At 43.5% G+C, this 10,841-nt stretch overlaps 1 protein-coding gene across 3 annotated transcripts in view; it reads right to left on the bottom strand.

Moving 5' to 3' along the window:
- Positions 1 to 10,010, bottom strand: part of NUP214 (nucleoporin 214) — an 84,882-nt gene extending 74,872 nt beyond the window's left edge. For 2 of the 3 annotated variants that reach the window (XM_043916575.1, XM_043916573.1), the window contains exons 1-9: positions 9,826 to 10,009; positions 7,244 to 7,439; positions 6,474 to 6,625; positions 4,319 to 4,517; positions 3,354 to 3,424; positions 2,769 to 2,832; positions 2,035 to 2,138; positions 733 to 839; positions 36 to 102 (exon numbers count right to left, since the gene is read on the bottom strand). In XM_043916575.1, the coding sequence (XP_043772510.1) occupies positions 36 to 102; positions 733 to 839; positions 2,035 to 2,138; positions 2,769 to 2,832; positions 3,354 to 3,424; positions 4,319 to 4,517; positions 6,474 to 6,625; positions 7,244 to 7,439; positions 9,826 to 9,870 (1,005 nt within the window). In that variant the 5' untranslated portion in view covers positions 9,871 to 10,009. Of the gene's footprint in view, positions 1 to 35; positions 103 to 732; positions 840 to 2,034; positions 2,139 to 2,768; positions 2,833 to 3,353; positions 3,425 to 4,318; positions 4,518 to 6,473; positions 6,626 to 7,243; positions 7,440 to 9,825 lie in introns of all 3 variants that reach the window. The other variant, XM_043916574.1, reaches the window with a different exon arrangement.
- Between the last annotated feature and the right edge of the window lie 831 nt (positions 10,011 to 10,841).

The following is a 10,841-nucleotide window of genomic DNA, read 5'->3' on the forward strand; positions in this document are numbered from 1 at the left end:
TCATCACATAAAAGTGACAAAAGAGAAACGTTTACCTGGCTGCTTTGTCTTGCGAGGATGCTAACTTCTGTGGAAGCTGCGGATGCTGCCAGCACTAAATCCCTTCAAAGAATAAAACCGGAAGACCATTAAATTCAAACGGCAACAGCTGTAGCTTGACTTGAGTCAGTGGTGACACCTACAAAGCTTTCCTCTAGATGTCAAGGAGAAAGGCAAGCTTTTCTACCTCATTGAAGGTAAGAAGATTTTGGATGTAAAGCTTTACTTTTTATTTAGTCCATAGGTCAGAGGCCTGGAGACTCAGCCAACTGTCTCCTAACTTAAGACAAAGGAGAGACACTACAGAATCAATTCAGATCCCAATAAATATACCACCCTGTGGAGAGAACAACCTAACTGAAGGAAGAGAAGGTTTGTTTCAAGTAATCCATCTTTCAACGGGACACTTCAGCTCAGAGGGAAACTTCTAATATGTTCCTTAAATATCCATATTTTCTTAAGTCATCAGTGGAGTTATTGAGAAAATGGGATTTTTAAATTTAGCGTGTATTTGAGCTATATAATTCAAGACTGGGGAAACAGATGTAGTAGTCAGAAAGGCATTATCCAACATGAGCTGAGCATATGTTTAGGGCACCTCCAACCTCTATTCCCCTCTCTGACAGAGAGGAGACAAAACAGAACAAGCAGGACAAAGTGACTCAGGTGTGCCCTCCCTGGTCCACAGCTCACCACTCTTCAATGTAGCTGAGATAGTAATGATGCTGCCTCTCGGTACAGCTGCCGTAACAGGGCTCCATGAAGTTCACAAACACCTCAGGGTGCTTTTCCTCTTTTTTCTACATTGAAGAGAATGAGGAAAAAAAAAATCTCATGGGTGATTTTTCCTTAATTCTACAAAGTTACGAATCTCAAAAGATAAAATCCTTTAAGTTTTATGAGAAAATATACTAAAAAAAAAAAAAAAAAAGAAAATACAGAGAGACACCATAAAGACAACACTGAGCAATATGAAGAACGGAAACACTGGCCATGGACTAAACTGAATTCAAACTTGTCTGTCACTTCAGCATGGATAGATTACTCAACTTCTCTGATAATGTTTTCTCCTATGTATGATGGACCTACACCTAAAGGAAATCAATCCTGAATATTCATTGGAGGGACTGATGCTGAAGCTGAAGCTCCAATACTCTGGCCAACTGATGCCAAGAGCCAACTCACTAGAAAAGACCCTCATGCTGGGAAAGATCGAAGGCAGGAGAAGGGGACATCAGAGGGTTAGATGGTTGGATGGCATCACCGACTCAACGGACGTGAGTTTGAGCAAGCTCCAGGAGATGGTGAAGGACAGGGAAGCAATCCAAGCAGTCGCAGAGTCAGACACAACTCAGAGACTGAACAGCAGCAATAGATGATGGACCTAAAAAATCTACATCAAAGGCTGTTTTAAGTGAGATATGAAAGGATATGTAGAATGTTTCTAATCTAGTACATGGAACATAAATGGTACTCAGCAAAGCTAGTGTTAATATTATCCCTGGGAATAGAAAATCTTAATCTTGAAATAAGGCACCTTAACAAACTTATTTTTAAAATTTGATATTGTCAGGAACCCAAATGAGTTAATAAAAACGAAGCACTTTTTTTTCATATCAGATTGGCAAAGATTAAAAATGGTACCACTGCATATTGACACACTTTGTTGTTCAGTTGCTGAGTAAGTGAATGAATTTTGAAAATCAAGGTATTTTCTTGCTTTTCTAAAATGTCTTCATCAGATTAACACCTATCACAACTCACAGTTTGCAACATAAAGTTTTAGGATTTTTTCACCATGTGACTCAACAATAGAATGTGTTCTAAGTGGACACCACCATGCTGGTCCTCAGGCCCCTAGTGCAGCATTAAAATCTCACACCTCAAGTGGTATCATGGCGAGTAAGGAAAGGAGGGTGAAGCCTAGAGCCTCTAACTTTATTAGAAGACTTCTATAATTCTCAAATAATCAAGACACCCCTTTCACACACGTACCGGGAGCAGAGCCATCACCACATCTGGAGCCGTTTCCAAGGTCCCATCCGCCGCGGCATACACTATCGTGAATTCGTATGTACCAATCCACAGAACATCCAGAACTGAAAAACACACATCCTAATAAACCACCTTTGTGCTTGGAATAACCCCTGTACATTATAAAATTATCAGCTCATAGATAAACAAATATCCAACTACTACAGCTTTTAAAAAGGTCCAGACTTCACTAAATATAATTCACAAAGACTCAAAAAGCCCAAATTCATTCCAGAGTGGTATTTTCCCCCCAGGAGATGATAATCAAGGCAAATAATCAAGAATTCTAATTAAAAAAAATATATATCAGGACCCATTTAATGTCATTAACCAAGTGACACAGGCATCTACCAGAGAATTACTGCTCTAGCGACATTAACTGTGTGTGTATGCTGTGCTTGGTCATGTAGTCGTGTTCACCTCTGCCACCCACGGACTGTAGCCCACCAGGCTCCTCTGTCCATGGGATTTCCCAGGCAAGGAGACTGGAGTGGGTTGCTACTTCCTTCTCCAGGAGATCTTCCCATCCCAGGGATTGAGACCTAATTAGCTAACTGAAATAACGACAGTTTTCACACAGGAGGCACCACCACTTTCCTGAGCCGGTATGCAGGCACCTCACATGGTCTAACATTTCTGCACGACAGACAATGCCTCATTAGACGTTAGCCCAGTAAGAAAAGCAGATGTGTTACCTCTGACGGGATGGTCTGCCTCATAAAATGGAGGACAAGGAATGACTTTTTTTTCCTGCAAAGTCTGAAAGAGATTTGAAAAAAACAGTGTCAAACAAACAATCCCCAGACCACAAATCCAACAACTGTATTATCATTTTACAGGCTAATACCCTAAAAGAACATGTACCAAATTTCATGTAAGGACTTTTGGTGATGATAAACAAGAAACAGAACCTGAACCTCAAACCTATTCCACCACATTCACCACTCTGTACCCTGCAGAGAACAGGGGGAATACACATCATCACAGGCCTCAGTACTGCCCACGAGCCTCTCCTTCTCTCCAGGTCTGATCAGACATACACAGATTCTCTGCCAATTTATACTCAAGAGTATTCATGAATGTTATCTCTGGAAGACCACAGGGAAAGGATGACAGAGTGGACACGCGACAACTCCTTCCTGCATTCTCTTGTGTACAGACAGATTTGTTGCAATTAACATAAATTACATTTTAATAGAAAAAAACAGCAAAGATACTCCCAAACCAAGCCCAGAACAGTTACTTGATAAAAATGCTCTGAAGCCCAAGGCAAGACTTACAGGAAGATACTGGACAACAGTTCCATTCTGCTTCCCCACAGCCAGCTGCTTTCCTTTGGGGCTCCAGCACACTGGGTAAAGAAAAGAATGCTACCAATTAAAAATGGAAGAAAATGGAGCAAACCAGGAGATATGTACCAAAACAGCCATGTAATCACCACTTCAGGCTTCACTGGTGGCTTAGCACTCAAAGATCCACCTGCCAATACAGGAGATGCAGGTTTGATCCCTGGGTCAGGAAGATCTCTTGGAGAAGGAAATGGCAACCCACTCTAGTATTCTTGCCTGGGAAATCCCATGGACAGAGGAGCCTGGCATGCTGCAATCCATGGGGTCACAAGAGTCCAACATGACTTAGCGACTAAATGACAACAATTACCACTTTGTGTTCCTCTTTCTGTCAGTCCATGGAAGACTGTGGGATCATCCTTACTTGGTAAAGTGAAAAAAGAAACATCATGTCGATGACACAATCAAACTGTGATTTATTACTGGGCCACTGAATCAGTTGCTAAAAATGCTTTTTCAATGGAGTATTGCCCAGAAAGCTGTAAAGTGCAGAAAACTTCAGTCTTTAGATAAATCAAGGAGTATAGAAAAGGTTTTCAAATATCAAGAAATCTTTCTCTTGCTTCTATTGGATACTTTCTAATATTTTCCCCTAAGGTACAAATGACTGTTTCAGAGTCTGACTTTTTAGGTCAAAATAATTATTTAAACAACACAGTTCTAAACCAAACATTTCTATACCCAAACATTTCTCCAGAAAACCCAAGCATACTGAAGGTAAATCATGTGTGCTATTTGGCTTCAAGGACAGTAACTAAGGAAATAAAATACACACTCTCCACTTCTACCAAAAAACAAGGATGACAAAGAGCCCCATTTGCTTTTTCCCTCAGAGATTAATTTTTAAATAGATGACCATTACCATATGTTACAGGATAATAGACTTTAGTACTCACCAGATGTTACTCCTACTGTGGAAGGAAGGGTCGCACACACTTTCACTGTCTCTGTGACTTGTAGGACTGCAATGCTGCCATCGGCCAGACAAACTGCCACCATGGAGGAAACTGCAGGGTTCCACTTCATATCAATCACCAAGCCTCCCGCATCTTTCAAGAGCTTATGATATGCAAACGGGCGTTTCTGCTGTTTAGCCTTTTAAAACAAATGCCCAGAGGCAAAAATAGATAAATACAGAGACATTCAATGGTCCAAGAAAATTACTGAATATGCAAGTTTTCTTAAATTACAGTTCGCTTTTCCCCATGACCATAAAAAAAACCTGTAGCTCGATACAACAGTCTATTTGTTACAGACAATTTTAACATAATTTTGAAAATGGCCATCAATTATTGTAGCATACTAAGACGGACTCTCAACAGGGAATACACAAATGCAAAACAATGGATAAAGAGCAGATACAAAATAAAAACTGAGACTCTGCTTCTTAACAGTGTTGGGCCCTTGAATTTTAGAGAGTGCTCATCTTAAAATACTGCGCTTATTTTAATTGGTATGCAGAAGCCCCAGCAGGCTTCAAAATTCCAAAATAGCCTCAGTGAAAGATTTGTTGTAGACGGCTAACGAAAGATTAATGATACAAAAGGTGCTTCACAACCTAGAAGCCCATCAGCAGATGAATGGATAAGGAAGCTGTGGTACATATACACCATGGAATATTACTCAGCCATTAAAAAGAATTCATTTGAATCAGTTCTAATGAGATGGATGAAACTGGAGCCCATTATACAGAGTGAAGTAAGCCAGAAAGATAAAGAACATTACAGCATACTAACACATATATATGGAATTTAGAAAGATGGTAACGATAACCCTATATGCAAAACAGAAAAAGAGACACAGAAGTACAGAACAGACTTTTGAACTCTGTGGGAGAAGGTGAGGGTGGGATGTTTCGAAAGAACAGCATGTATATTATCTATGGTGAAACAGATCACCAGCCCAGGTGGGATGCATGAGACAAGTGCTCGGGCCTCGTGCACTGGGAAGATCCAGAGGAACTGGGTGGAGAGGGAGGTGGGGGGGGGGCGGGATCGGGATGGGGAATACGTGTAACTCCATGGCTGATTCATATCAATGTATGACAAAACCCACTGAAATGTTGTGAAGTAATTAGCCTCCAACTAATAAAAAAAATAAAAAAATAAATAAATAAAATAAATAAATAAAAGGTGCTTCAATATGTATGGTTGAGTCCCTTCACTGTTCACCTGAAACTATCACAACATTGCTAATCAGCTATATCCCAAAACAAAATTAAATGTTTAATTAAAAAATAAAAAAAAAAAGAAAGAGAGATCACCTGAGACCAGATTAAAGGTGTGCAGGCCCTTTAACACTATAATCTTCTATCAGCAACCCCACCGTTGAACCATTGCTACAAAACTCCTCACCAAAGCCTCAGGTTGAGACACAGTTATCAGAGGCATGAGCCTGCTGCATCCCCCTTTCCCCAGGAAAGGAATAAAGCTATTCCTTTCTACTTCAAAAAAAAAAAAAAAGTGCCTCAAACAAATAAAATCCCCCAAGTACTGTTGGACACTTGGATGGTTACTTAAACTCTTTGGGCCTGTTTCTCCATCTCTGAGATGAAGACCATAATACCAAGTGTATAAGGCTAGTATAAAGCCAAGAGGGGCAGGCATGAATGAAAACAAGGCATGCAAAGCACTAGCACAGGGCCTGGCATGCAGTCAATATAAACACTTGATCTTATTGACTATTACCATTACTAAGCAGCCTGGAATGGAAGAACGCTGCAGTAGGAGGCCAGAAATCTAGTATGCAGGAACTTCTGACATTGTCTACTAACTCTGTGGCCTCAGGCAAGTCACTTAGGGGCCTCTGGGCCCTGGCTGTCTCAAGTGTAAATGAGAAATGACAACACCCTGGGGCAGATAGTGTTACAAAATAATTTCTTGAAGTCCCTATTATCTCAAAGATCTTGATTTATGATTCTATAATTAAGGACCTCTTAAAAACCCCGAATTCAAATCTAGAAGAAGAATTCAAAGGTCAACCAGGAACTTCTGGGTTATGATTCAATACCAGGCACTCTTCTTAGGTCCCCAGAGTTTGCCAGCAGCTTACCTCATTCGACAATGTGCGAACATCAAAAAAAGCAATAATGGAACCATATTCACTGGACATCATGCACACGGACAGTGTGAGATTATCGCAGCTCAGGGCCAGGTGATGTATTGGGAATTTCATAGGAACCATCAAGCTCTGAACTTTATCGACTGAAAACAAAAAACACAGAGCAGAAGATGGAATGTTCGAAGCAAAAGCCACAAACTCTCTATTCAGGTCTATGTGAAAGCATTTTTGCATCTACATAAACATACACACACATACCCTGACACCAAGTTGTGCAGAAGAACTGCAGCTTTCTTATAGATGGCTAATGCTGCACTGAGTATTGTAGGGACTCTCCCTCATACGGCCTGGGGAAACCAACAGTCGCCAGAGCCCTGGCTGAAAATAGTACTGTACCATATTTTTGCAACAATGCTCCAAACATTCCCATTTGTTTGGATGATGCTGTTGTGACAACTAAAAGGCCATGCAGCAAAATTCTTCTCCTAGAGAGCCAGAATCCAAGTTGAACTGAACAAAAATAAAATGTGTGGAACAATGGTAAGCCGTTCTTCCCTCTGAGTTCAGAGGAACAAGTCACCAGAAGGGAAATACAAAGGACCAGAGAGAACACCCAGGAAGGCTTGCCCATCTAGCACTTCCTCTTCTTGGGGATCAATCTCAGGACTAACAGTAGTTTTATGTAAAACTTGGGAAGCAAATGACATTAGCACTTCACTATGCTCCTCTCTCTATCATGCAACATAAACCAAGTAACTTACCTATCTTATTAGGATCATCTCCCGGTTTATTCTGAATAAGAAGATTTTTAGTAGAAAAAACGTGCAACCCACTGGCTCCACCAGCGAAGACCAGGCCGTATTTGTTGGACACAGAAAGCAGACTTGAGCGTTCCTTGGGCAACTCCTCAGGAGAATCAAAGATTCTCACTTTCTTCAGTGCTCTAAACTGAAAATCCTATGGTGCAGGGTCAAAACAAGATCAATTCAGGGAAAACAGGACATTAGATTACCTGTCATATTCTGGTACAGAAAAATATATATTACCCTGAGAGTAAGGACTGTGTGGCGGGTTTGATCCCTGGGTGGGGCAGATCCCCTGGAGGAGGCAATGCCAACTCACTCCAATATTCTGGCAAGGAAGATTCTATGGAGAGGAGCCTGGTGGGCTATAGTCCATGGACTTGCAAAAGTTGGATGCAACTGAGCATGCACACGTTAAGTTGTACTATACTTCTTTTTTCCCCTTCAATTCTAAACCTATCTTTAAATCAAGGTTTTAGTGAAAAGAATGTAAATCTCCTTTCGCTTACACTCTAAAAGACATAAAAACCAAAGACAGCCTTTCTCAGCCTTCATTTGTGTACCTTTATGTTGTTTCCTATGGCTTCCCTTGTGGCTTAGGTGATAAAGAATCCGCCTGCAATGTGGGAGACCTGGGTTCAATCACCGGGTTGGGAAGATCCCCTGGAGAAGGGACAGGCTACCCACTCCAGTATTCTGGCCTGGAGAATTCCATGGACTATATAGTCCATAGGGTCACAAAGAGTTGGACATGACTGAGCGACTTTCACTATACTACACTACATGGTGTTTTCTACAGGATCCCCACATACTAATTTACTTGGATGTGATGTTTAAACATATTTGGTAAAAGACTAATTGAAATAATCTTCTTAATTCCAACTGCATATGGTGATCAGAAATTCACACAGCTTTCCAGGTGAGACCATAGTTCAGTTCAGTTCAGTCGCTCAGTCGTGTCTGACCTGTTTGTGATCCCATGGACTACATAGTGCCAGGCTTCCCTGTCCATCACCAACTCCCGGAGCTTGCTCAAACTCATGTCCATTGAATCAGTGATGCCATCCAACCATCTCATCCTCTGTCGCCCCCTTTTCCTCCCGCCCTCAGTCTTTCCCAGCATCAGGGTCTTTTCCAGTGAGTCAGTCGCATCAAGTGGCCAAAGTATAGGAGCTTCAGCTTCAACATCAGTTCTTCCAATAAATGTTCAGGACTGATTTCCTTTAGGATTGACTGGTTTGATCTCCTTCCTGTCCAAGGGACTCTCAAGAGTCTTCTCCAGCACCATAAAGTTTTCAGTTTTTTGTTAATTCTCATCCTGATAACTTCTGGGTGTTGGTAATCAGAAACTCAATGGGAGACCACCATTTTCTGAGTCTGTGGTTCTAAAACCTTTTTATCCTTCTGCCCCCAACCTACATGAAGAACAGGGCACACTCTTATTGGGTTGGTCACCCTTGGCAGAGATTCTCAAGAAGAGACTTCTACTCTTAACATGGTATGGATTACTATACTACTTCCTAATGCATTTCGGTGAGTTGTTGTCCAAATGCTTAAAATCTTCCCATAACTTATTGATATTTCCTGTCTATGGACATGAGTGTGAGCAAGCTCTGGGAGCTGGTGATGGACAGGGAAGCCTGGCAGTGCTGCAGTCCATGGGGTCGAAGAGTTGCACATGCCTGAGCGACTGAACTGAGCTGAGATTTGGATCATCTCGTCCTCTCGTTTCCTGACTTCAAGAGGATTTCCAGCACCAAGAACGGTCTCCAGTTCTAGTTAATTAAAGGACTTGTGGGCTCCCCTGGTGGCTCAGACAGTAAAGAATCCGCCTTCAAGGCGGCAGACATGGGTTCAATTCCTGAGTCAGGAAGATCCCCTGGAGGAGGGCTTGGCAACCCACTCCAGTATTCTTGGCTGAGAAATCCCATGGACAGGGGAATCCCGGGGGCTACAGTCCATGGGGTCCCAAGGAGTCGGAAACGACTAAACAACAAAAACACAACAAAAACTCCTGTAGGATAAGGGATGATCCCTGCTCTGCGCTAGGCAAGCCTGGGTTACAGGCTTGAACTAGTTCAGCGACAGAGGAGAGAGAATCTTTAAAACTGCTCACAACAACCTAGATTTCAGTCCGCCTGTCAAAGGCGGCTTTGAGTAAGTTACTTTCCGAGCCTCTATTTGCTCCTTTACATTAACAAGTACTTCCTAGGGTCGCTGTGATAGTTACCAGTGCCTGGCATGCAAGTAAACGCTCAATAAACAACAGTTATTCCCATACTCCGACGACCACATTAAAGTAACTACGATAACTCAGGAGGCTCGCACAAGACCAACAGAGGACGCGGAAAGTACATTCCATGGGGCTTTCACGCCGGCTGCATGGCAGAGCGCTCCAGGACGCGGTAACAAGAATTTGGATCTCCTCACACCGTTCACTCAGGAGACGGGGTAGCGGACACCCGCGCTTCCCGGGTCAGGGAGGCGCCAAGGAAATACCAGGATTAAGAAAGGGTGGGAGGCCCTGGCCAACGCCTGACCTTCATCTCCCGCTCAGGGATCACGGCATCCATTTCGTCTCCCATCGCGCGGCCCTCAGTTGGTGAAAGGAGCCACCACCGCCGCCGCCCGCGGCCTGGCCCACACAGCCCAGGTCTTTCCGAGGCCAACTTCCTCCCATGAGAGCTTGCGACGAGCTGCACAACTCGCACTTCCGGCGCGCTTTTGGTGACGGCACGCCTTTCGGCCCGCGGCGTGGCTGAGGAAGGCTGAGAGGACCCTCTGAAGTCGCGCGGCCGCCTCCTGACCACCGCCTCCCATTGGCCGGCTCGGAAGAGTAGGGGGCGTGGCCTGGCAGTCACTGCGCCTGCGCCCGGCTGCTCCCAGGTGCCGCCGCTGTAGTCTGCAGGTGGCGTGGACTCGCCTCGTGTGGGTTTCCTTTAGTCGGTAGTGCAAGCGCGAGATATCCACGCTCGTTTCGTTGAGGCTTCACAGTAATCTTTGGATGTAGGTGGTTGTTAATAGTTCCGATTTCAAAGATGTTAGGAACCTGACAAATATTTCCAAGGGGCCGCTCCTGAGAAAGACTTTGGATGGGGTGTGGAAGGAAAAGATGTTCAGAAAGTTGATGGGACGGGGCCTCACCCCTAGTGTTTCTGAAGGCTGAAAGGGGAGATTAAAGGGCCCCAGCGATCAGCTTTGTTTACTCCTTTCAAGGTAGTCATTTCTGGAGCAAGAGCCAGTGAAAGTGAAAGTCTCTCCAGTCGTGTCCGACTCTTTGCGACCCCATGGACTGTACGGTCCATGGAATTCTCCAGGCCAGAATACTGCAGTGGGTGGCTTTTCCAGGGGATCTTCCCAACCCAGGGATTGAACCCAGGTCTTCTGCATTGCAGGCGGTCTCTTTACCAGCTGAGCCATGTGTAATTGAATCTTCAAGACGTCCTAGTCACCTAGGGATTATCATTGCCATTTAATTGATGAGGCAACTAGAAGCACAGAGAAGTCAAGAAGATTCCCCGGTTCCCCTCAGTCAACAAGTGGTGAAAGCCTGATT

The sequence above is a fragment of the Cervus elaphus genome, chromosome 11 (assembly GCF_910594005.1).
Source record: "Cervus elaphus chromosome 11, mCerEla1.1, whole genome shotgun sequence".
Classification (NCBI taxonomy): domain Eukaryota; kingdom Metazoa; phylum Chordata; class Mammalia; order Artiodactyla; family Cervidae; genus Cervus; species Cervus elaphus.